The sequence below is a fragment of the Anas acuta genome, chromosome 4, assembly GCF_963932015.1.
Source record: "Anas acuta chromosome 4, bAnaAcu1.1, whole genome shotgun sequence".
NCBI classification, from domain to species: domain Eukaryota; kingdom Metazoa; phylum Chordata; class Aves; order Anseriformes; family Anatidae; genus Anas; species Anas acuta.
The window spans coordinates 52784618-52812191 of NC_088982.1; the positions used below are offsets into that span (position 1 = coordinate 52784618).

The window sequence follows — 27574 nt, forward strand, 5'->3', positions numbered from 1 at the left end:
TTGATTTGACACAAGATATCAACTACAGTTTATTAAATAATAGCAAACTGTCTGGAAAAAGTGGCACGTTAAGATAGGGAGATTTCTTACCCTCTTATTCGTGAAAGTCTTTTGTCAAAACTGAAGTGAGTTCTTGACTTGAGATGTTTCCAAATAACATGAGAGAACATTGTTAGCTTGTTACATCTGAAAATAATGATCTAAATGTCACTGAAATCTTCTATCCTTTGTTTTCTAGATAAGCTATGTGTGTATGTTAGATTAAGGAATATATTTTAGTGTATAGGGATTGAGGCCACAGTACTCTTCAGCTTATCCTTTATGACACATCCCATGTCATGCCTTTGTAGAGGGCAGTAGCTTAATCTCTTAGTGAAAAGTTACCTGCACAAGAGTGTCCCGAAGATCAACTTTCATATCATAAACAAATGGAAGAAAATCATTAATTTTTTAAGTCTTGAATTTTGTAACTGAACTTTAACCGCACATGTTGATGTTTTTATGCTAAAGTATCACAATTTACCATCACTTCCATTTTATCCTTGTCGTTTTTGTTTTTGTTTTGGTGTGTGTGTGTTTATGCCTTATAAGCCAAACTTTGGGGCTAATTACTCATCTGTTTTATCTGCATTACTGGAGATGGTGACCAGCTCAGGCACTGTCATTATACTGAAATTGTACATCTGTCCTTATTATTATAAAAAGCAGAATGATTAAAAGCAGTTGTATAAATAAATAAATAAACAAAAAACAACAACAATCCAAAACCTATCTTACTCTTGTTGGACTCTGTCTTAAAGGAAATTTTATAGTGTATGTTCTTTCTGTGTTGCTGAGGAGCCACACGTAAAGTAATCATAGGTCCTCATTGTCAGTGAACTAAGTCTTCATTTGCAATGAAATCCTCTTCTTGAAGCAAGAGGAAGCTTCTGCTTCTAAAATTATATTAAACGGTTTAGTATTCAACTGCTTTGAGACTAACTTGACTTAGGAGTGCAAATAAGGATTAAAGATCCTTGTACATGTGGCTGAATGATCTGCTGTCACTTCATACTCAGTAGTTCTGTGAATATGCACATTTTCTGTTATCCTTGACAGATTGTGCTCAGAAACTAGAGAAGCAATTTCATGTGAAGTGTCAGTATCTGAGACTACAAATGTTACTAAGTGGTAAAGCTGAAAGAAAAAAAATAGCATAGCAGAGTACAGACCTGATTTCCCCAATATACACACATTATGTGAAGAATTCCCAAACTTATTGGTTTGTGTTCTGAATTCTATGGTAGCACACAGCTGCTTACTACAGTTGTGCTGATCACATATGTAACATCCCTCATAGGAGTTGCTTGTATGTGTAAGTAGAAATGACCATTATTACCTCCTATATGGCCTACCCACCCAATAAGTTGTGTACTCCATCGGTTTCCTTTATCTGCCTAGTTTGTGTTCTTCATCCTGAATCAGCAAGCTTCTATGAATCCCTGTAGCTTGTGGTTTCAGAGCTTGCAGTTGTGGGGTTCAGTCCATCTACACTTTATATGGTCTTTTGTTTCAGTAGAGGCTTGGCTTATGGAGCATCCAGGCATATTTGACACTGGGAAGCTAAACAGTATAGCAGGTGCCCCCCATCCCCACTGTAGCTTTCACCTTATTAATCATATCCTTTGTTCCACTTCTGTCTGTCTACCCCATTCTAACTCACTTGGGAGATGTCAAGCAGATCAAAACAAAAAAAAAAAACATCTCATGGCACCAAGACAGAAGTTTTAATTTATCTGTTGAGGTGGAGGATACCAGTGACTCAGTAAGCAAAGGAGGTTTTCAGAACCCACAGGTAGTTGAACATTATTACCTTCTCAAAAGTAATGCTGCCAACAGCAGCAGCTTCTTGCTAATCAGTGTCATGCTGTGAGAAGATAAAATTGGCCATAGGGATGCAAGCTAAAGATCCTTCTAGATCAGAATCCAAAGGTGGTGACCTCTTGCCAGCCTACAGGGCTGTCTGACCTGTTGGTGATGTGGATTTGAGAGTGCTGCTACTCTGCATCTCCTGCTTCACCAACACCCAGGCTCTCATTGGCCTGACCAGCCCATAACTCTCTCTGCAGTCTCCTGTTGTAGGTACCTTTTTTTTTTTTTTCCCAGTGCTGGGAGTTTAACACTGTGTTCACAGCAAGCTCTGCTTTGGTGCAGCTGTATAAATTTGGATCAGACTGTGAAAACAACTAAATTTGGGGAAAGACGTGAGAAACTTTGTCTGGGACCTCCATTCACACACCTCTGCCCACTGGCTCTAGAGCAGTATCAAAGCTTGGGTCCCTGTCTTTGTCTTTTGCCCAAATTGTGCCATGGGGATGTTGTGTCCGGCCTTGCTGGCTTCCTCCCTTGGTCTCAGATTGGCCTTGTCCTTGTGAACCTGTCTGGTGATTCCTGGACTATCAGCTGAACCTGTTTGTCATCAGCAGACCTCTTGACTACCAGGGGACTGTGCCCCTAATCAGCAAGGCCACCCACCTGTGTGCCTTGCTGTCACCTTTGGCTCCTGGCTTCAAATCTTTGCAAAGCAGCCTATTCGTGATGCACCCTGTTAGTTTTATCACAAGTAGGTAAGAGCTCTTCTCCTAATGGAAACTCATCCTCCAAGCCTCAGAAGGGATAAGGAATAAATATTGCACAGTTATGTGAAGGGGATAAAACAGTGTGATCCTGCATTGCCAGGCTACCTGTGTGGTGCTGTAGAATTTGGCCTGGCTCATTCACAGCCCTGAGACACAATCTCAATGTAACAGTGGGACTTGCTGAAGGCTGCGGTGGTCGGTCTGGACAGCACTCTTGAACACATTCTAATGTAACTGCAGATGCAGAAGGTGCTAACCATTGTGAAGTTATCCAAACCAGCATTAAATCCAGAATATTATTTTTGTATGCGTTTAGTTGGTTTAGTTTGCATATCTCACTTGCCTTATAAAACATGTGTGGCAATTTAAAAAAGCTGAAGTGCTGCATCTGGCAAGATACCAGAGTATGATCTTTTATTTCTCTAAAGTATGTTTTTATAATTGTATATATTTCTCTCTCTTATATTACAGCTCATAGCTATTGCAATTTCCACCCCAAATGATAAGTTAGAGAGAATTAAACATTAATGGATCTTTTTGACTTGTATCACACATTGACAATATTATTTTCTTTGTATCATATGTTTACATAGAATCATAGAATCATAGAATATCCTGAGCTGGAAGGGACCCTTAAGGATCATCAAGTCCAACTCTTGACACCGCACAGGTCTACCCAAGTTCAGACCATGTGACTAAGTGCACAGTCCAATCTCTTCTTAAATTCAGTCAGGCTCGGTGCAGTGACCACTTCCCTGGGGAGCCTGTTCCAGTGTGCAACCACTCTCTCTGTGAATATTAATACATATTATATATGTATACATATTATACATATTATATATGTATAATATTGTGAATATTATACATATTAATATAATAATTAATACATATTAATTAATGCATATGCATAAAAACTTTACTTTCTAAAATACAGTTACTTTATCAGAATTGTTCCCTAGGAGGTAAGTCCTGACTCTTAAAAGTGTAAAATAATTCTTACATTTGCTGAGTACCTATTTCCAAAGGGAGGGTTGTGAAATATCTGCGTCATAGCATTTTTCATTAAGTTGATATCAGCTCAAGAATTAAAAAATTATTTCTGCATGAAATAGATAAGATTTTTTTTTTTTATTCCTTCTGGAATATTTTAAATAGATGTATTGGGCCATCTGCTTTAAGGCTGTATACACCTTAAAGAAGTCTCTTTTGGTGTAATCTATTCAAATACTTTACTAATATCCAGTGCTTGAACAAAAACTCAGTTTTTCAGTTTGCTGTATTAGGACTTTGATGTCATGGTACCTTTGGTTGCCCTTAAAAGAAAGAAGAAAAGAACACTTGCTAGTTGTACAAGTGGATTTTTGGTTAACTGCATGCTAAGTGATTTAGGAAACATTTAATAACGTTAAATTTAGTTATAGAAAATTAAGGGATTATATGGTTTGAGATTTTTCACATATCTTTATTGCAATATTAGTACATGGAGTTTTACTTCATCCTCCACTGGATGATTGCTGTGTTTTGCCAGCAGTTGGAGATGGATGCAGGAATAGGCAAAGATAATTGGCCTACGATGCATTTGCAGCTACTAGTGTTTCTTGTCTTATTTTTTTCATATATAATTGAGACAAAGCTTTTTGCTTTATTTACAGGTAATCATAACAGTTTTCAGCAGTTTAAGTTCCCATCCACTGTCACATGAAGATTTTAATTGCATCTATACCTTTGAGCTGAAAGTATCACCAGTTTGTTGAAAGGGTAGTACAGTACCTCTATTCATTTAGTCCCTGATGATCCTGACACTAAATGTGAGCTGGTGTTACGTTCTCTTGACAGACTTGTCGTACTAACGTGTTGGTGCTGAGACTAGAAAAATCAGTTCACGTACATTGTGGGACTGCTGTAGGCTTTGAACAGCAACAAAGCTCAGTTAGTGCTTAACTAGGGATGATGATTAACATTGTTCAGAATCCTGAGCAAGGTGCCCTTATACAGGGGCAAAGCAGCCTGTAAGCAAAGGCTTTCCTAAAAACAGTAATATAAATCTGTTTGAAATTATGATTTTAGGGTATAAGAAGCAGTAATAATGCGGGTATGATTCGTTTAGCATACTGTAAAATTTTCATTCCCAGGAGAGGTACATCAGCAACATCTTCATCATTTAGTCATAGACCAAGACTACTGTCAGGCATTTCTTCAGCTCTGTGAGATGTGTCTGAATTAATCCTGTATTTCCCATATATTTTATGAGATTGCAACATACACAGAATTGCTCATTGTTTGTGGTTGAGGTGAAGTCTTGAGAGGCAAATAATCTGAAAAGTTTCAGTAGTAGGGTGGGAAGCTCCTTTTCATTCTCCTGTGTTTGTCTGGAGGACTACATAACAACAAACCATCTTTTGTTAGTCTGGGAATGCCACTTTCCAGAAATGTAGTGTGTGTCTTGATTTATTTTATTTCTTTTTCCCCTGGGGTGTCATAATTTCTGACTAAGAGGTTAAAAAGTAAAAGTATTGCTTCTATTCTTTATTTACCTGCTGTGTATTTGAGAACTTAACTTCTTTGTGATAGCCTTAATGGAAACTGTGCTGGAGTAGGACTGGTGCTGACACTGAGGTGCATAGTGGTGTTGAGGGAATTCTGCTCTTTTAAAACAGAGTAATGCTGACCACCAACACCAAGTTAGTATCTGACACTTCAGGCTGCTCTTTTCTCACTTTGCTTTGTTTATTTGTTGGCTGAACAATTCTAGCTTTTGCATTTGTTGTATTAATAACTGGGGAAACAACTCATTAATCCAGTCCAGAAGGGCATGGGTTGTCCGGGTTATAAGCTTCTTAGGGAATTGGGATTTTTATTTTTGTTCTCTGGAATCTCTTGAGGATTTGATAGTTGCTGTAACCACACAGCTGGAAAGCTTTGTATGATAACGTCCTAAAGAGCACAGCTGATGAAATGTGCTGCTGCAGTGCTGAATTGTGGTGTGAACAATACATCTTTTATTCCCCTTCCCACCTCTTTTTTTTTTCCTTGGTACACTGCACTGTCTGACATGAAACTCAGGAGCATACCAAAAAATTATAATTAGCTGCAGAAGGAATAAATAATCAGATCTATGAGACTATCCTGAGGGAGAGAAAAGAAGCATTCCGATGAATTAGGGAAAATCAGGCTTTCTACATTTCCCAGCCCCTGCGGCGAGCCTTTCAGGCTCTGCTGGCTGTGATGGAAATACAGTGCTTTTGTGGGTTTTTGTTTGTTTGTTTGTTTTTTTAATGTTGTTAAACATAGGATGTTCTTCATTTGCAAAGGTTGTGACCACTCCTCCTCTGCCAGTTGAAGCCACTCCCTACATAACCCAAACACGTTACACTCCATGATTCTGAAGGTATTTTACATTTTAACACTAGCTTTTGTGCACTGAACCACATTTCTTACAGACAGTACATTTTGAGGGAGGGGGAGAAAAAAAATCTTTTTTTTTTTTTTTTTAGGAGGCAAATAAGAATGATTCAAACAGCACCTCATTTGCAGAGCTCAGAAGCACTGTAAAATCAAGCTTGAAACACTGACCAGCTTTAATTTAAAATACAGCAATATGTAATTCATTAATTGTTTTAGTGCTGGTTTCTGTGTTCCTGTTCAGAATCCTATACATAGATAGCATGTAAATTGCTGCTAGCAGCATTCAGATTATATGTTTAAGAATTTAAAGCTTACTGGTATAGAATCATGTCAGAGTTCAGATCTGATCTCTGGGTAGCTTTTAGTTTCGAATAAAGTTTAGCACTGAGCTCATCATGCTTGCATATATTCAGGTTTTGTATTTTTAGTTTCAACTGTGCCTTCTATCATGGCTTGGATGACTTACATTTCCCACTGGTTTGATGAAGATGATTGGTATGAAGGACAACAACGAGTAAGATTTGTTTAAATTAATATTTTTTCTTATCTTCATTGTTTCTCTTCTTTGTGCTGCTGTTTATTACATCACTAGCACCAAAATTAATGTTTCCATGGTACTAAGAAGGGATTTTTTTTAGTACTTTTATTGGGATCTAGAATCATAGATAATGACATCAAAAATGATTTTAAAATGTTTCTAGCTGGATGAAATATATTGGAAGTTCAGTGGACAGCTGTTTGTATTTTTAGTTTGCATAATTTAATGACTAGAACCCTTTAATATCTAATGAGATAGAAATCGAGCACTTAAGCTTCTTGTATGAGGAGGAAATAATATACTGTGCATGGAATAAACTAATTATAGGCGTTAATTGAATAAAACCAAGCAAAATTGGGGGAGATGAAATTCATCTAGGTTCATTTCCAAGTTGTACCTTGAATATTTGTGCATTTTTTTTCCTAACATTTTTTCTGAAGAGGAGGAGTGGTTACTATAGCAACATTTGCAGGATATCTTGAATTCCTTTTATGTTTATTAACTGCATGCCTTGGGCAAGCTTGATCTACTGCTGCTTTCATAGATTTAGGGTGAGAAGTGAACATAAGTCTCATTTCTTGCACTGTATTAAGCTCCTTTACATAACCATGTATTTTTGTAATTTCTATTCCTCATTTTGATAGTATGTTCTTAGCTGTTGAATCAGAATGCAGATGATGCTACTGAAACATAAGGGACAGCAGCTTTTTTAATTGTATTGTCATGTATCACTTGGTAATGTCATTTATATGTTCGTAAATATTTAAAAACTAGCAGATTTTTAATGCTTTTTCAACTGTTGTAATTTTACATGTCTCTTACCATATGAATGTCTCAGATGTAGAATAATCTGTTAATTGGTGCTCATCAGGGACTTGGATGTGAGATGTGCCCAGAGGTAAATTCGTCTGATATCACAAGTTCTTTCTTGGCAAGTAGCCAGCACAAAAGCAATCTTCTAGTGATTGTGGTAGCTCTGGGTTGGAAGATGAGAACAGAATTCTTATGGAGGGAATGAGATGTTTTATAGCAAGATAAGACGTGGTTATATGTATTATATAAGGCATCTAAAAGCTGGAGTTCTGGTACCAGATAAATAATTAATACTCTAGTTTTGTTACCACTGTTCCGTATCTCAGGTTGATTGTATGTAGCTCAAGATTCCTGGAGATGTATTAATGAATCATCAGCATTTCTCCTTCGTCTGTTTCATACCCTAGTATTTCTATTTAGATTATCGTTGTAAAGTTGCACTTTAAAAGATACTTACATTAAACTATACAAGTAGTGTAGTCAAGGAAGTCAAGAATGTTCCTTTGCAAAATTTTTGCCAAGTTAGTTTTTGTAATGTTAAATTATTATCCTTACATTTTCTAAGCAGGGTATCTGTCTTAGATTAATGGTTTTGACTTTAATTTCAGATAAGAATTTGTATCTGCTTTAAAATTCTTATAGTCATGTCCATGAGATGCTTCTCTGTGTGTTGTGGAAAAGGAAGTTGAAATTGTTTATGAGTGTGGATTATAAATATAAAAATATATCCTTAGCAATGTTTTCATAGCTAGTCGAAGTGGCTGAGTTAAAAACTCATGCAGCACCTACTTTATTATAATTTCTAATACCTGAGTGCTTGGCTTTGAAATAGTGTTCTGTTACTGTAGATTCCCCTTGGATATGTTTATATACTTCTGACCTGAAATACAAAGAGAAACATTTGATCAAAATTGTTTCAAAAAAAATTTTTTTTGTCATTTACTACATATCTGTGCCCCATGTCATCACACATGGGCAAAAATACCAGTTTGCAGAAGGACAACTTTGATTATAATTGCACAAATGATGTATTCGTGCCTGTACAAAGGGATTAGGGGAGCAGGTAAATGGAAGAATCTCTGTTTGCTGAGCTGGCACATAGAGCTTTGGCTCTGTGTTTATTGTGGAGGTTTAAAATCATTGTGAAAACTAGTAGAAAGTTTTTCTTTCTTTCTTTCTTTTTTTTTTTTTTAAAGTCGTGCTTTTCCTAGTCAGCGTCTGAATAACTGATTATGCTCATTTTGAACACTTGTTAGGTTGTTTTCCATGCGTTAGGAGATTTGCAGCCAGCATTTGCCTAACATGAATCTAGCCCAGGTTTCTGATATTTTTGAAGAATCTTGCTGAAATTCAAAGTCGTCTTCAATTATTCAGTACACTGAAAAACTGCTCTGTCTTGCAGACATGAAGAGACTTCTCATTATGCTTAAAGACCTCCATGTTTTTAACGAGGTGAATTCTTTGTCCATTCTCTGGTGCTTCAAACTGGCAGTTGAATAGGGCAATGAATGTGAAATGCCGTGGTTCACACATCATATTTTCACCTCTAATGGATTTTCCTACAAAGTTGGATGCGTATGTCAAATGTTTTTAAGGAGACTTTTTTATGTCAGTAAAGTAGGTCTTTAATTATGACATTATCATTGACATTCCCAAAAAATGGGGACGATCGACTGGATGAGAGGTAATACTGGTGTGTGCCACCCCTACAGGTGTGACAGCAAGTTTTCCTTGTAAGAAAACATACACACTTAATTGAATGATAGTGACAATAGAACTAATGGAAGCAGATGCACTTGACACCTGAGTACATACAGCTGCTTCAGCTGGATTGACCAGCCTTTTGGTCTATACAGAAGTGTAATGATTAACGTCTGGATACTGTATATTCACTTCTGTGCACATGCCACTTTGTAGATGTACTCATATGGACCCCAGAGGCTCACAGTGTGGGTGCACGTTATTTGTTATGGTTGATGGTTGTAAGTTTGGGAATACTTGCAACGTGCAAGCATAGCTCCTGATAATTAATGGGTGCCAAGTGATGGCTTTAAACAGATGTTATTAATGTGTAAATGTTGCTGTAGTACAGTCAGAAAAAAACAACAAACAATGAAATGCACTGAGTACCTGAAGCAGAGGAAAAGGAGTTAGGTTGGAATTAAAATGGTGCCTGTTAAAGAGCTGCAGTTGCCAGGCTACTGACATCGCTGCTGTGTGTGTGGGGTGTGCAACACAATGCTCAGTCTTTTCTCCTGCATCCTTTAGTAACTGCATTATTCTGTGAACATCAAGGTTTAGTTCCTTCATCTGTCAAGTTAAGTGATTTAATTCGACACCCAGAACAAGATTTTACATTTTTGGGAGCAGCAAGGTATTGGAATGAACATGGAAATTCGTAAGTGGTTTACAAAAAATGATACCTATGCTAAGGTAGGGATTATTAGGCATTTATCTGTAAGTCATTGATATATAGTCATGTCTATGTATCTAGTCCATTCAGATGTTATTTTTAAATAATATTACCTCTGTGGTATACAGAATTTCAATTTAATTTTTTCCTATATTTAGCAGCAAGGAAGGACTTTAAATGTTGCTGCTCATGCCAATTGGAAAAAAAAAAAAAAAAAAAAAGGTTTTTGTTGTCCTCCCTCTTCCCCTCATCTCCTTGGAAACTGTGGGCATCCTTTGATAGCTTTCCCAGAGCAGTATTTTTATATGCACATTTTTTTCCCAGTGTATTCTTCAGAGCCTAATATAACTGTTTGTGTATCCTTTATATTGAAAGAAAATATTTTTAACAAAAGATGAAAAAAAATCTCCATTATTTAAAATGCAACATGTGTAGTCATATATATGTCTATAATATATATTCATTTATATTTCATTTGTAGATTTTTGCCATTTTACTCATGTTGTTTTGGTGAATGCTGTTTTATCCCGTGTACTATAAGCATGTCCAACAGAAATCTGTAGTGCCTGAAAAGATCTGCAAGAAACTGCTTTGATACAAGGTACTTGAGAGACATAACAGTGTCACGCAACTGCAATTTCTTCTTCAAGATACAATTATAATGCATTTCAAAGCAAATGTTTCTTACTAATTACAATATGTTTAAAGAATAGGGAAGGGGAAATATTAACAAGGTTAAAACAGCACATATTAGCAAATAAAGTTTAAAGTGCCTGTTAAAATACAGCTCAAAATATTTTACGTATGCAATGTAGTTTCAGTTGTGAATATTTTTATTTTTTTTAACCTAAGGAAAAAACTGTATCAGGAATCAAAGTTTAATAATGCTTCCTAGGCATAAGCCACTAACTGGAGTGAAATAACGGAGTATCACAAAGCAGCATTTTTTATCCAAATGGTAATCTTACTGAGGGGACATTTTCATTTGGATATCAGATCTTAAGAAAAAAAAAATACAATATCAAAAACCAGTTGCTTTAAATTTAAGTTATGAGTGAAGTTTCTTATGGTGAATTTCTTCAAAAAAAAAAAAAAGTTACCTTTTGTCTTTAATGTAAGTGTGGAATAAAGAGAAAGCATAGTCAGATGTGTTCTTTTATTTGGAAAACAGTACCTGGTGCAGCATACCCAGTAAAATTTACAGGCATACATTTAGAACTAGGCTGAAATACTTTTTTAGCCATTTGATGACAATTATTTTTGATCATGATTAGTGTAGCCTGAAATCTAATCAGTGACGAATGCATTTGAAGACTTAAAATACCCTGAAACTACACAAATGTCCTGATAAAACAAACAAACAAAAAGGTTAGGTCTCTTAGGTGTTAATAAGCAGCATGGAAAACATGGAAATAGTGCTAATAATGGAACCACCTCCAAACCCAAAGTGCTAGTCAGTTTTGTGTGATGATGGTAATTGTAAATACAGCAGGTGGTGGTTGTTCTAGATTGCAGCATTTAGGCTTAAAATCCTTCTCAGCTGCCTAGAATAATATTTTCTTATAGATTAGTTTTCATATAGTCAACAATTATGTTCCTCTCTCCTATGAAGGTGAAAAAGACAATCTTCTGATTATGATAACAGGATTTTTTTTTAATATAGATTACTGTGGAATCCTACAAGACAGGTGTGTCGTTACTATGGAGAAAAAAAAAAAGAAATTCTGGTTTATCATCTATTTGAGTTTTTAACTTCCAGTTAGTTTTGCCTGTAATCAAACCATGAACAAAACTAGATTTAAAATATTTTCTTAGAGATTAAACTTCATCAAATCAGGAATATAATAGATTCCAGATAAAGAAAGAAGTTTTATTTTGTTTATTTTTTTAAAAAAAGAAAGAAAAACAAGAGAATCTGTACAAAATATGAGACAAATCTGTTAATTATATAAATATTTGTGGACTATTAATTTTTAAAGAAGAGTTCATTTTTTAATCACTTTTATATGCAGTTAATCTATAAATTAAACCTATGATAATCTAATGTTATGTATCTGCCTTCTGATTATTCATGTGTTTAGGTTTTGTTTGTTTTTTCCAATTTTCATTATTTTTGTGTTCACATATCCACAGTTTTAATTGTTAGACCATCACTTTCTGAGTTTTGGCTCGTTACGCTATTTTGCGTTTTAGTAAATTATTATGTAATCAGCTGGATGACTCTAATTTCAGAAAACATGGCTGTTAATGGTGCCAGCTATTTTTTTATTGTGACTGGAAGAAATCTTTGTTGCAGTTCTAAATGCCCAAAACACAAATATTTCTGAATGTGATTGATACTTTAATTGTAAAGAAAGGGCCTTTGGATTTTGTAATCTTATTAAGAAGTAAAAGACTAAGTGGCAAATTCAGAAACTTGGAGACTATTTACGTTTGTCAGTTTGTGAGAGTGGGGGTGGTGATGATGATTCTTTAATTAATAAGATAAATTGATTTCCTAGGGACTCTTATTGATAGCACAAGAAGGATTGTAAATGAACTGCAGGGTAATGCAATTTATAGCATTTACGGAATGTTTATGTGCCAAGTATATGCCCCAAGCACATAAGAAAAATTTGAAAATAAAATTAATCATTCAGCTTCATTTTCATCCCTAGTATTGGAATTTCATTTTAATACATACATAATACTTTTCTCATAAGTTTTTTTCAACATAGCCTGATAGTTCCCTTTGCACTATAGGTCACTGTTGTAGTTGTACAAAAACAACCCTTATTCTTAATCAACAATTGCTTTTAGCATTGCTTCATATCAAAAGTCTTCTTTTTTTTTTTTTAATTCCCTCTCCTTTGTGGGGCTTAAATTTACCTGATGCTTGTCAAATTGACCATAACTCTCCTCACCTTTTACATTTATAGGCGCAGTTCCTTGAATTAAAGACCCTGTCCTCCTTACTCCATGTAGTGTTTTTCTATATAATGTCCTTCAGTCTTTTTACCTATCCACAGTATAAGTATGTCCTTAAATGAGACATTCTTTAGTGTAGTTGCAGATGTAAATTGTCATGTCTGGACCTTTCCAGAGCCCACACTGAAGCACGCAGCGATATGGTGAAACTCAGCTAAATCTTCCTCCACCCATCTGCCCAAGAAGAATCTTTTCTACAGGTGCTCTTACTGATGCAAGTAAAATAGTTTTCCTTGGATTCCTTCTGCAGTCATTTGGACTTTGTTCTGACACTTAGATCACCATGTTGTGATCCACCTAGTCATCTTTATCAGCCTCAGTTGCAGCTGGTAGGCCACTGGAGTGATCAGAAAGTCATAAGTATGTCTTCGGGTTGATGGAGTTGGCATTGCATCCATTTGCAACTGGGTTGAACCTAGCTTTGTGTCACATGAGGACTGGTTTCTAAGTGATTCAGAAATTCTGTAAAAATTGGTGACCTTCCTTACTCGTCTGCTGCAAATATATTTACCAAGGCTTGTTGTGAACGTTTTCTTATATCTCAGAATCACAGAATGGTTGAGGTTGGAAAGGACCTCTGAAGCTCTAGTCCAAACCCCACTCCTGCTTGAGTGGGGCTGCCTGGAGCAGACCATGTCCAGACAGCTTTTGAATATCTCTAAGGATGGAGAGTCCATAACTGCTCTGGGCAACAGTCACCTGCACAGTAGAAAAGTGTTCCCATATGTTTGGGCAAAACCTTGTGTTTCAGCCTGTGCCCATTGCCTCCTGTTCAGCACCACTGGAGCCTGGCTCTGTCTGTACAGCCCTCCTTCAAATATTTGTACAAATGGATATGATCCTCCCCAAGCATTCTCTTCCCTGAAGAGTCCCAACTCTCTCGGCCTTTCCTTGCGAGAGAGATGCTCCAGTCACTTACTCATCTTCAAGTTCCTTCATTACATTCTCTCCACTATGTCCATGTCTCTCATGTACTGGGGAGCCCAGAACGGGACCCAGTATTCCAGGTGTGGCCTCACCAGGGCTGAGTACAGGGGATAACCTGCCTTGACCTGCTGGCAGCACTTCTCGTGCATCCCAGGGTACCCCTAGCCTCCTTTGCCACAAAGGCACGGTCCCTCCAGTATTCTTATTACTACCACTTTCATGGTTTATTTTTAAAAAATAGCACTAAAAAATTGTTAACATACTACATAAATAATGAAGTGAGCCTCTCCTTAGAGGAGACGCCTTTTCGGTTCGAAGTGTTCTGGTTTATTCTTGTAAGCATATAACTATGCTTCATAAATAATAATTTAACTAAACTTTCTGGATTCTTTTGTATCTCGTAAAAGAAAACTTTGAGTTTTCTGCTTCTTAGTGAGTTTTAGTCTGAGCTCCAAGTTTGATATGGTATATAAATGGTAATTATGGTTGAAGTTATGCTAGAATGTAGTTCCATATGCAATGACACTTGCATTTCTCAAATATATAAAATAAATTAAAAATAACCTGTACTAATTTAAGATTACTAATAATTGGCACTACCTCAATAAAATAGTGAGAGACTAGTGCCTGTCACTAATCTATGCATATGGAATAGCCAAGCTATCCACAGATAAAACCTTAGCAGAATTCTTTCTTCACATGCATCTAAATGACTTGCCAGATTTCTTTTAATAAATAAAACATAAACAAGCCCTGTTGTGTTGCTTTTGTGTTTTTTGTTTTTTTTTAAAAAGCAAAATAATTAATGAAGTCTTGATGAAAAGTGCCTACTGATAGGAAATTATTTTCATAATTCAGTGTACTTTTAGTTGAAAGTATGTGTTTGTATTGATTTGTTATGTTTCATCTCGGTAGCATTTAATATATTAAGCCTTTGTGTTGGTAACAGAGTGTTTTGGTTGAAGATATTGCAGCACTTTGTTAATGATCCATAGTCTTATAAGGATGAGACTGAAGTGAATTGTACTATGAAATTGACAATAACAGTATGATAAAAGAATTAATATGCAGAGAGTGAGTAAAGTTTCAGCAAACAATTCCTTTGTAAAGGTGTGCGTTCTTGGTATGTCAATGGGGAAATGGCCATGCTTGTGCTCTATCTAGCCAGCCTTTTGACAATACCATTGATCAAATATTGACCTAGGCATGTAATTGATCTGGCTCAATAGGGCATTTCTTGTGGTTTTATGTTAAAGTCCCCTCATTTTAAGCACAACAAGTAGTTGGAGAAACAATATTACAAAAACATCTAGTATATGTTGGTGTTTTTCTTACTATTTCTTGTGTTTCACCGTTCTTAAAAGGATCTTGTGTTACAGCTTTTAAATTCCCTGCAAGTGGATATTTCCCTCATACATAGCAGAGAAAATTTGCTCTCACAGTAGTGGTCAAATATTGTTTGAGTGATTTTGTGCAGAGCATTATGCTTTTATTTAGAAAGTTTTAAACCTGAGTGTAGGAGAAAATAAACATGGTGAAGAACAGCTTCAACTAGTGCAAACCGAGATCTATTCAGGTTTTCATGTGCTATCTCCCACTCCCACAAATAGACTCCTCTGAGTGGTTATAAAATCCCTGCCATGCTTCACACTGAAGCCTGTGAATGTCTGCTCAGTGTATTTCTGGTTGTTCGTTTATACCTCGTAAACACAAGATTTTACTGTTAAAACATAAAGGTTAGCTATATTGTTAAGATACATATGCATTAAGTATGGGAACAAAACTGCATTATTCTTTTGTTTAACATTCTGCCTTCATGTTGTAGTTAATGATATTCTGTTTTAAAGGCAAAAATGTCACAGGTGAAACAAGTGGGTCTTTTAGCTGCTGGATGTCAGCCGTGGAACAAAGATGTGTGTGCTGCTAGTGGGGACAGATTTGCCTACTGTGCTACCCTTGCTATTTATATTTATCAGGTAAGATTGTTTATATTTAACAGACTAGTTATTTTACATTATTGCTTATCTCATTTTGAGCCCTTTCAATATGTGTTTCTATTATGCTTTTGAAAGTATGATTACTGCTGAGAAGATATCTGTATAAAACACAGTCTCCCATTCAAGATACCTCTTCCAAAGTATTGTTTTTTCTGCTAGTTAAAAATAGTGAATAGAGTTGATGTGTAAGCATTGTATTTGAAGTTGTATGTATCTGGAATTACTTGTAAAAGACTCTCAATCCAGCAAATGTCTGAGATGAATGAAAATCTGTCAAAGAAGAACAGCTTTTGAGAGAGAAATGAAGCAATTCTGTGTTTTCATTTGAAGCTATAGTGTAGAAGTAGTAATTTTAAGCAGTTTTTAATCCACTCTGGGAAACTTTAAAGATGGAGCTACAGAGCTGTGGATTCGGTGGCCCACGTATCTTTGGTTTGGAGCAACTTATTACTTTCTTTGTTTCTGAACTGCACAGCAGCATGGTCATTTACAGTATCCGATTACTGTGCATCAACATGTAAAAAAAAGTATAAATGCTATCACATAGAATTTTCAGATTGAGAAATACTGCATGAAATAAGGATAACCTTATTTGAACTTCATGAGTTATGCTGCTTGTGGGATTAAAATGAACTTTTCTGTGTCAGGTTTGGGGTTCCATGTTTTTTTTTGTTGTTGTTTTTTTGTTTTTTTACTGGATGAAGCAAATTAAGGAATTAGGTTTCAAACTCAAGGGACGGAACATGGAAATATAGATTAACTGTAAAGAATGCATTTTAGTATCCTTATATAAAAATCATGTTAGAGTGCAGTTTTTAAAGAAATATAGTGAGCCTGTTCCTACCACCTGCGGGGGGCAATGAGACTGTGTGCGTGAGGTGTGAGCAGGTGGATGACCTGGTCCGCCTCGTGGCAGAGCTCAAGGAGGAAATTGAGAGGTTGAGGGATATCAGAGAGTGTGAGCACGAGATAGACTTGTGGAGCGACTCCCTGCATGGCCTGAAGGACAGGCCCCGGGGTGAGACACCCCAACTGGGGGTGGACCCCCTGCAGAGGCAGGGGACCTAGGAGCTGAGGAGGAATGGAGACAGGTCCCTGCTCAACATCACAGGTGATGCCCTCCCCCACCAGCCCAGCCTTCCCAGGTGCCCTTACGCAACAGGTTTGAGGCCCTGGAGCTTGAGAAGACCGGTAGCTGAGGCAGAGGTAGAAAGTCTACCCAGGAGGGTGCCTGGGGTGAGGAACTCAACTCCATGCCTCAGGACTGCCTCCACCAGGACAGAAAGAAGGGTGATTGTTGTGGGCGACTCCCTTCTCAGGGGAACAGAGGGCCCTATTTGTCGGCCTGACCCTACCTGTAGGGAAGTCTGCTGCCTCCCTGGGGCCAGGGTCAGGAACATTGCCAGAAAGCTTCCCAGCCTGGTTTGCCCCTCTGACTATTATGCTCTTTTAATAGTCCAGGCTGGCAGTGATAACATTGAAGAGAGAAGCCTGAAGACCATCAAACGGGACTTTAGGGGACTGGGATGGTTATTGGATGGAGCGGGAGAACAGGTGGTGTTTTCGTCCATCCCTATGGTGGCAGGGAGGGGTACAGAGAAAACATGGAAAGCCCACCTGATAAACACGTGGCTCAGAGGCTGGTGAACACAGAAATTTTGGGTTTTTTGACCATGGGGTGCTTAACTTGGCACCCAGCCTGATGGCTGCAGATGGGTCCCTATCTCTAAGGGGAAAACGGATCCTTGGCCAGGAGCTGGTGGGGCTCATTGAGAGGACTTTAAACTAGGTGAGAAGGGGGATGGAGCTGAAACAAGTCTTGTTAGAGCTGTGCCAGGGGTAACAATGGCAAGGCTGGGAGAGAAGGCAGTGGCCCAGCTGAAGTGCATCTACACTAATGCACGCAGCATGGGTAACAAACAGGAGGAGCTGGAAGCCATCGTGCAGCAGGCAGGCTACGACTTGGTCACCCTCACGGAAACATGGTGGGACCACTCTCATGACTGGAGTGCTGCAACGTCTGGCTTTTCAGAAGGGGCAGGCAGCATGGAAGGGGTGGTGGTGTGGCTCTCTATATCAGAGAGAGTTTTGATGCCATGGAACTTGAGGGTGGGAATGATAAGGTTGAGTCCCTATGGGTTAGGATCAGCAGGAAGGCCAACAAGGCAAGCATCCTGGTGGGGGTCTGTTATAGACCGCGAAACCAGGACGAGGAGGCTGATGAGGAGTTCTACAGGCAGCTGACAAAAGTTGCGAAATCAGCGCTTGTTCTTGTGGGGGACTTCAACTTCCCAGATATATCCTGGAAGCACAACACAGCCCAGAGAAAGCAGTCTAGGAATGTAGTGGGTTTCTGTGGCAAGGTTTTGGTAGCAGGGGGCCATAGGGGTGGTTTCTGTGAGAAGGATCTAGAAGCTGCCCCATGTTTGGTAAGGGCCCCACTGCTGACCAGAGCTGAGCCAATAAGCGATGTTTTTTTGTGCCTCTGTGAGAGCATATTTAAGACAGGGAAAAAAACGCTGCACCACACAGCAGCTGGGAGAGTGAGAGGAGTGAGGAACAGCCTTGCAGGCGCCAAGGTCAGTGTAGAAGGAGGGAGACAGGTGCTCCAGGCGCCGGAGCAGAAGTCCCCTGCGGCCTGTGGTGAGGACCATGGTGAAGCAGGATGTCCCCCTGCAGCCCATGGAGTACCACGGTGGAGCAGGGGTCCACGCTGCAGCCCGTGGAGGAGACCACGGTGGAGCAGGTGGCCCTGCACCGACGGAGGCTGCCGCCTGTGGAAGACCCCTGCCGGAGCAGATTCCAGGCTGGACCTGTAGCCCGTGGAGAGGAGACCACGCAGGAGCAGGTGACCTGGCAGGAGCTGCTGCCCATAGGGGAGCCAGGTTGGAGCAGTTTGCTCCTGAGGGATGGACCCCGTGGTACGGACCCATATCTGGAGCAGTTCTGGAAGAGCTGCTGCCTGTGGGAAGCCCATGCTGGATCAGTTCATCAAGGACTGCAACCCGGGGGTGGGACCCCACAGCACAGGGGACGAGAGTGACCGAGAAGGAGCGGCAGAGAAGAAGCGCTGTAGACTGACCATAACCCCCATTTCCCTGTTCCCCTGCGCCGCTCGGGGGAAGGAGGTGGAAGAGGGTGGATGGGGGGGAAGGTGCTTTTGGTTTCTTTCCTTTGTTTCTCACTTCTCTAGCTTGTTAGTAATAAACAATAAATCTTACTATCTCCCTATGCCAAGTCTGTTTTGCCTGTGAAAATAATTACTGTGTGATCTTCTCGTCCTTATTTCAACCTTTGAGCCCTTTTCATCATATTTTCTCCCCATTCTTCTTTGAGGAGAGGGAGCGAGAGAGCGGCTGTGGTGGAGCTTGGCTGCCCACTCGAGCAGAACCACGACAAGGAGGTTTCTGGAGAGTGTGGAAGATAGCTTCCTGACACAGCTGGCTCCTCCCTACCAGGGAAGGTGCCCCGCTAGACCTGCTCTTCACAAACAGAGAAGGACTGGTGGGAGATGTGGTGGTTGGAAACTGTCTTGGGCAGAGTGACCATGAAATGGTAGAGTTCTCCATTCTTGGAGAAGCCAGGAAGGGGACCAGTAAAACCACTGTATTGGACTTCCAGAGGGCTGACTTTGAACTGTTCAGGACACTGGTTGGTAGAGTCCCTTGGGAGGCAGTTCTGAAGAGCAGAGGAGTCCAGGAAGGCTGGGCGCTCTTCAAGAAGGAAATCTTAATGGTGCAGGAGCGGTCTGTCCCCATGTGCCCAAAGACAATCCGTCAGGGAAGAAGACCGGCCTGGCTGAACAGAGAGTTGTGGCTTGAGCTTAGCAGGAAAAAGAGGGTTTACAATCTTTGGAAAAGAGGGCGGGCCACTTGGAAGGACTATAAGGATGTTGCGAGGCAGTGCAGGGACAAAATTAGAAAGGCCAAAGCTCATCTGGAGCTCAATCTGGCGACTGCCATCAAAGACAACAAAATATTTTTTTTTTCAAATACATTAATGCAAAACAGAGGACTAAGGAGAATCTCCAGTCTTTATTGGATGCGGGGGCTAACTTAGTTATGAAATATGAGGAAAAGGCAGAGGTGCTTAATGCCTTCTTTGCCTCAGTCTTTAGCGGCAAAACCAGTTGCTCTCTGGATATCCAATACACTGAACTGGTGGAAGGGGATGGGGAGCAGAATGTGGCCCTCACTACCCATGAAGAAATGGTTGGCGACCTGCTATGGCACTTGGATGTATGCAGGTTGATGGGGCCAGATGGGATCGACCCGAAGATACTGAGAGAACTGGTGGAGGAGCTGGCCAAGCCGCTTACCATCATTTATCAGCAGTCCTGGCTATTGGGGGAGGTCTCAGTTGACTGGCAGTTAGCAAACATGACGCCCATCTACAAGAAGGGCCGGAGGGCAGACCCGGGAAACTATAGGCCTGTCAGTTTGACCTCAGCGCCAGGGAAACTCATGGAGCAGATTATCTTGAATGTCATCATGCGGCACTTGCAGGGCAAGCAGGTGATCAGGCCCAGTCAGCATGGGTTTATGAAAGGCAGGTCCTGCTTGATGAACCTGATCTCCTTCTATGACAAGGTGATGTGCTTGGTGGATGAGGGAAAGGCTGTGGATGTGGTCTACCTTGACTTCAGCAAGGCTTTTGACACCATTTCCCACAGCATTCTCCTGAAGAAACTGTCTGCTCGTGGCTTGGACTGGCATACGCTTCGTTGGGTTATAAACTGGCTGGATAGCCGGGCCCAAAGAGTCGTGGTGAATGGAGTCAAATCCAGATGGAGGCTGGTCACTAGTGGCACACCTTTAGTTGTGCCAGGTGTGTTTTAGGTTGGATATTAGGAAGAACTTCTTTACTGAGAGGGTTGTGAGGCATTGGAATGGGCTGCCCAGGGAAGTGGTGGAGTCACCATTCCTGGAGGTCTTTAAAAGATGTTTAGATGTTGAATTTAGTGATTTGGTTTAGTGGAGGACTTGTTAGTGTTAGGTCAGAGGTTGGACTCGATGATCTTGAGGTCTCTTCCAACCTAGACAATTTGGTGATTCTGTAACAATAATTTATAAGTGAAAACAATAGAATGCTAATAGTGCTTGGGATAATTGAATATTTGACACCTTTTCAGTGTAAGTAAAATACATAGGAATTTCATTTATTTAAATGTCAAGTACTGAGAATTGTTAATCCACAAAAATTTCATTTGTAAGCCTGTTACATGAGCAGTTCTCTGACCCAACAGTATTTAAAGTGAGCTTTCAAAATATGTATTTCTAAAATGAATTTTTACTTTTTGTTTAGCTGGATCACCGTTACAATGAATTCAAGCTCCGGGCAATTATGTCTGAGCATAAGAAGACAATCACAGCCATATCCTGGTGTCCACACAATCCTGACATGTTTGCAAGTGCCAGTGCAGACAGTTTAGTAATTATTTGGAATGTGACTGAACAGAAAGTTGTGGCCAAGCTGGACAACACAAAAGGTACTTCAAACCTGGAGATCTATTTTTCAGTAAAGTTCTTTTCATCTCCACGTATCAGAAATGCTTGACATACAGTAAATTCAAAGCATTCCGTAGGCCAGCGGTTTAATAATTGCATAACACAATATTCTTCTGATTGTTATAGTTCATTTTAGAAAATTATGAGAGTGTGTTAGAGGAAATTGCTCTGAAGTGTCTAGTAATTGGTGAAAAGTTTATTTTCTATAAAGTACTTGGCCAACTGAAGAATTTACTTTGTCATTGATTATTGGTTGAGCAGAAATAAACATTTTTTATCATAAAAAAGAATAAATAATTAAGGTTTAAACATTGGATCATGTCTTTTCATGATTACTTTACAGTTAAAGTGAAAAATAAAATGTAGCATTCTTTACAGAAGTGAAAGCAAATAACATGTAGTGTTCAGCAGGTTCAAGTATAAATTATCAACAAAATTGAAAAATAGTTTTTGTTTAAATACCTTAATTCTTGTCCATCTGCATCTTATCTAAGGACTTGAAACTGCTGACGAGATTGTAATAGAGGTGTAGGGGGGTTGAAAGTCTATACCTGTCACCTTTCCCTGCCCAGTTCTCACTCATTCCCTTCAGTCAAAACCAGCACCTGTATTTCTGTTCTTATAGGCAATCTCTCCAGCTGTGCTTGACTCCTACATTTGCTTCCTTGGAAAATAGGTGTAATCCAAGGACAATCAGTATCTCAGGTTATTCCAAGATATTTTGGGACTCTCTACTCTGTACTTTTCAGAGGATTTAGAATACCCCTGAAAATCTTGTGTATCATGCATATCCTGCAAAAGGAGTAAGTAGGGAAACACACGATGATTTGATCTAATCCAAACAGAATATTTGCTCAAATTATGCATTAATATGAAAGCTGATATTTATTTTTCAACACATTGCTTACTTAAAAAGCTACTTCAACCAGTGAATACATGTGAAGTAATATTTTTTCTTATTTTAAATTTTCTAAAATTGTATTATTTTTAGGATAATATACTTAAACATCCTATTAATAAGGTAGTGTTAAAGACAGCAAAAATAGCATTAAAGTATCAAAATATGAACAGTTGTGAATCTTCATCTCGAGAAGTTTGTCTTACTGTCATTCACCCCTTCAGACACGTTATTAAATTATGGGGATAATTAACGTTGGAATTGTTAAGGTCAAAACCTTTAAATGGCAGTCCTCACAGGTAAGTGCTATGCAACAGAGTTAACTGGCGGATGTCCAGAAAGAAGTTATCAAGAGTTTGCTGTAACTTACAGAGTTTTCCAGTTCTATCACAAATACCTGCCTCTGTTTTATTTATCCCTAGATAAAATTACATTATGTTTAAAAAAAAAAAAAAAAAAAAGAAAATTGTAAAATTGTCAGTGTTTTACTATTTTACTAGCTTAATAGCAAATAGCTAGCAATAAAACAATAGTGGTAGATGGAATTGTGAATGAATGACAGGATTGTTTACAGGATCAGATTTAACCTCTCTCATATATGTGATTGGCTTTGGCACTAATGAAATCAAGTGTAAGTATCATGAAATACAGCCGATCAAAGTAGTATTAAAATAATTTGAGAAATATTTCTGCTTTCTGCATATGGATACTTGTAGGTTACTTTTATATTGTTTAAATTTCAGTCTAATAGTTTTTATGTAGAAGAATAATTGTTTCTACAGCTTGTCAAGACAGTTGCTGATACTGGGCCCAACAGTAATATACTGAATTTCCTATTCTGGTTCTAACAAGGTTTACCTGTATGTTTCAGGAATTCCTGCGTCACTTAGTTGGTGCTGGAATGCAGGTGATGCAGTTGCATTTGTGTCCCACAGAGGTCCCTTGTACATTTGGACTATCTCAGGACCTGACAGTGGAGTAACTGTACATAGAGATGCACATAGTTTCTTGTCAGATATCTGTCTATTTAGATGGCATCCAAAGAAAAAAGGAAAAGTAGTCTTTGGACATACTGATGGAAGTCTGTCTATTTTTCAACCAGGTAAAAACTGATATTGGAATATATATGTATATATTTTTGTTATTGTCTGTTGCTTCTTTACATGTAATTCTGATTTTTTTTCATTTAGGTTTTAGAAATATAGGCACATACATAAAACTTGTTCTTAATTCATAGTATTTCTCTTCCTTCTATATCACAGAAATATATTTGTTTAGTTGAAGTGTGCAGAGCATTTTCTTTCTCGCTTCCACCTTTTGATAAGTCTAACAAACTTTTTCTGGGGAATGATAACAGCTACAATTTTCTACTGAATTTTCTTTATTTCCCAGTAAGTTTGTTAATCCAAATGGACAGACTTGAATTTTTCACTAGTCTCTTACTTTGATTCTGTTTGTTCTAGAGCCCCCTGCTTCATATTCTAGAGTCTGCTGACTTTTTCATTTCATTTAATGAATAACAGTGTGTCAGAATTTGTGTCAGAGAGTTTAGGATTCTCTTCTCAAAGAGACTACTTGGGCAAGAGTTTTTCTCTTTATGTTTGTAATGCACAGAGCATGTGTATGCATACTTCATTAGCAGAGTACTAGACTAATTAAAAAAAAGGGTTTTGCTGAATAAGGACATGTCTTTTCAAGTTAAAATTCAGCACTCTTTCATAAACAGCTTTCTGTGAAGACACATAACGATATGAGATGGACTATTTAGATTTTTTTTCTTTTCTATTTCTTTTTCCTCCACTGAAACATGATTTTTCAACTTTGAGAAAAAATAGTTCTTTAAATAAATCATTTGTTTTACACATTATATTCCAACAGCCATTGAAAATTTGTTCCCCTTCAGTTCACTGTAATAAGTTGTCACTAGGGATGTCACAGAAAATAAATTCCCTTGCTTCAGCAATGCTGGCTGACTTAGTACTAGCATAGGGAAATTAAAATCTGTTTTAATATCACCTCTAAATATGTATCAAACAGAGTTTTCATGAATAGTTTGCCTAGAATTATTTCAATATGAAAATAGCGTTAATAGCAAAAGGATTTAAAATGTCAGAATTTTTGTCATGCAAATAGAACATTGGCTAAAAAGCTGGCATCAATGGCAGTTCTGTATGTACCACAGTACAAGTTCCATTATTTTTTTAATTGAAAATTGTTCATACTGAGGGGGGTGGGTGGGGGGTAGACAAAAATTTTGCTTATATCTGTTTAGAGTATTTTTTTATTTCATTATTATTGTAATATTATAAATATTTTCTAAGATCATTTAAAAATAAAAATAAATAACAGTGGTTTTCTGTTTTTAATCTATATAAAATTATTGGTTTCCAACAAATTGTACATTTATATGCAATTGAGTGATTTTTTTTTTCAGAACTTTTCCACTGAAATTCCTGGATATAAATAATGCAGGTTACTTCTTAAGTTATTTGGAACTGCAATTGACACTTGAAAATGAACTTCTCAATTTTTTGTTTTTAAATTATTTTAAATTTTACTTTTACAAAATTTTTCAAGGAAATTAATGCATTTTCTGTTGGATTCTATTGTGTGTGTTGTTTTTTTTAATTCCGAACATACTTCTTTTAATGAATTGGATGTAAGATAATTTAGTCAAATAGGATTTTTATTTGTTTTTTGTTTTAGTAACAAATAATCGTGGATCTGCAGAGGTCTACTTACGAATTAATTGTCAGAGCTAAGTAGCAAGTTTTACTATGTGGGATGAATTAGTTTGACAAATTCAGATGTATTCAAGACCAGGCACTAACTGAAATACCATATTGCTGTCATTCAAAGCCCAGACTTGCATGCAGTAAGAAAATTGAATATTTCAAAGGATTATGTTCCTGTAATTAGGACAATGACATTTGAGCAATCATAATGATTTTGAAAGTACACAGGCAAGTCCTAGTTTCTTCTTCCTATGAGTACCCTTACTGTGGTTACATCTTCATGAATGACTAGTTCTTTAAATGTAATTGCACCTTCATGAACTACTAGGATGTCTTAACATTTGGATATAATTGAAAATGTAGGCTTATGTAAGCTAACTAATTTTACCAACCTTGGTTTTCTAGTTTACTATTTATAGTCATTATTGATCAGATGTTTGTAACTGGTGGCTTTTAAAAAATAACAGTACTTCAAACAAAGGGATGTCAGTGGATTAAATATAGGTCGTTTGTGTTTACTATTTTTATTTTTAAAAAAAAAAAAAAAAGAGAGATGGGCAGGGAGTTGGCAGTATCCAGTACAGGCTAGTAAGCTAATATTTTGCATTCTGAGCTTAAAGTTCAGCCCTCATGTACCTACTGTAAAATGTGTACAATGGCTTGTTGGACCAGGACTTAGTTAGACACTAAGTGAAATCAATTTATAAAAAAAGTTCCTTTTCCATTCTTTTAAAGGGTCCAGTCCTTTTGCAGAATAAGTAAAATACACTTATTGTGGACACTTACTGATTCTACAAAACACTCTCTAGAGAGAACCTGAACATCCACAGCTTCCTGTTAAGTGTTTGAGAGTGCAGTGTGTTGACTTGTTGAAGAATCCAGTCTTTCTGTTTGAGTCACTGCTGAATAATTAGCAGGCTACACTACTTAGGTCTTTGTCTTGTAGTTATACTTTCTTTTAATTAATTCCAGATTATCCATTTTTGTAGCAGAACATTTAGTGTGAAGAAAATTCAGGCAAGGATTTAAGATTAGTAACCTATTTAAAGAAACACAGTGCAGTCATTTAGAACCAGGTGTTCTATACTAGATTACCTTTCATTTGTTCTCAGAATCAAGTACAGCTTACTTAAATCACCTGTGACTCAATCACATGATTCACAATACAATTGCTTTCTTTTAATAGAAGATAAAATTTAACAGTTAGGGGTTCCCATGAGCTTTTATTCCTGATGCTTGAGAAGAGATGACTACACCTTAGCAGTTTTCTTGTATAAAAACACAAGTGGAATGAAGGAATCAGTTTATGCAACTATTAGTTGTAAAATCTTAATTCATTTGCTCAATTTCAGATAATTGATGGATAAAGTTAATGCCAGATACAATGTACAAAAATTGATTTTTAATAGAAAATAAGTTATTTTAATATTAAGAATGTTCCACTGTGATCAACATTGTTTCTTTTTTGGTTCTAGTTGGGATAGGCTTTGTTCTACACAAAATCATAGAATTACTTAAGTTGGAAAAGACCTCCAAAACTATCAAGTCTAACTGTTTAATCTAGCCAAATCTGCCACTAAACCATATCCCTACATCAATCATTAACTAATACAGTCAGGCCTTGGCATTTATCAAAATATGATTAATTATATTTTTTGTTATTAAAATTGAAAATTAGATTTAAAACTGAATAGTTGAAGATGTAAATTAATTATTTCTAGAAAAGTGGTGCAAAATAGTGGATTTTTTTCTTAATACAAGGTTATCTGTTATGCAGGTGTCAAATTTGATATCTAATGGCTTGTTCTGGCTTTAAAATGTATGAATGCTTCATAATTGCACAGGTAGTTTTGGAGAACCAAAAAATTTTGGTTTACAAACAAGCAATTGTTTGTAAACATTACTTTGCTACAATTTTTTTCTTGTTCACATTGCTTTTCTTTTGCCTATATTTGCTGTTGTGCAAATATAATACGCCTGTTATGCATATTTGCTTATACTAAAATAGCTCACATGTTCAACTGTGCTGCATACCTCTTTGCTCATGGAAATTATTTGGACAATGTATATTTAACATATTTTTCTGTAGTATAAAATTCTGTTGATAAATCTGAAAGTTGTTTCTATCTTCTGCTGTATTAAAAAAACAAAAGTCATATCTGATGGAGCTAGGTCTACTTTAAGTCAAATATTGCAATGCCAGCTTTGTTGATTTCACTGGTACAGACAGTAAAGCAAGCTGCTAACAATTTCAGGGAGAAACAAAAATTAGATTTGCAATCCTTGTAAATATCTCAAGGATATATTTGATTTCATTTTGAAATAACTGTAGTTTCGTACTCTTAAAGGCTCTAAAAATCAGAAACATGTCTTAAGACCAGAGTCTCTTGAAGGAACAGATGAAGAGGATCCTGTTACAGCACTGGAGTGGGACCCTTTGTCAACTGATTACCTTCTTGTTGCTAATTTACACAATGGCATACGACTAGTTGATTCTGAATCTCTGTCCTGTATCACAACGTTTAATTTTCCCAGTGCAGCAGCATCTGTTCAGTGTTTAGCCTGGGTTTCTAGTGCACCAGGAATGTTTATAACTGGAGGTAAGCATTTTCTTTCCTGATTTATGGAAAAGTAGTGAATATAGCACTGAGTCTTCTGTTTCTTAACATTTCTACAAATTAAAGCATACATGTGTTGTACAAAGAAAAAGATGTATGGAAAAGAACATGAAATGACAATAAGCAGTTTTTACATAT

General features: G+C 37.6%; 1 protein-coding gene across 3 annotated transcripts in view; it reads left to right on the top strand.

Annotated features, from left to right (window-relative positions):
- WDR17 (WD repeat domain 17) overlaps positions 1 to 27574 on the top strand; it is a 62365-nt gene that overhangs the window by 4978 nt on the left and 29813 nt on the right. The window contains exons 1-6 of one of the 3 annotated variants that reach the window (XM_068681249.1): positions 4914 to 6006; positions 6437 to 6537; positions 15529 to 15657; positions 20983 to 21166; positions 22955 to 23185; positions 27167 to 27418. In XM_068681249.1, coding sequence (XP_068537350.1) covers positions 6472 to 6537; positions 15529 to 15657; positions 20983 to 21166; positions 22955 to 23185; positions 27167 to 27418 — 862 coding nt within the window. In that variant the 5' untranslated portion in view covers positions 4914 to 6006; positions 6437 to 6471. Of the gene's footprint in view, positions 1 to 4913; positions 6538 to 15528; positions 15658 to 20982; positions 21167 to 22954; positions 23186 to 27166; positions 27419 to 27574 lie in introns of those variants that run through there. The other 2 variants (XM_068681250.1, XM_068681251.1) reach the window with 2 other exon arrangements.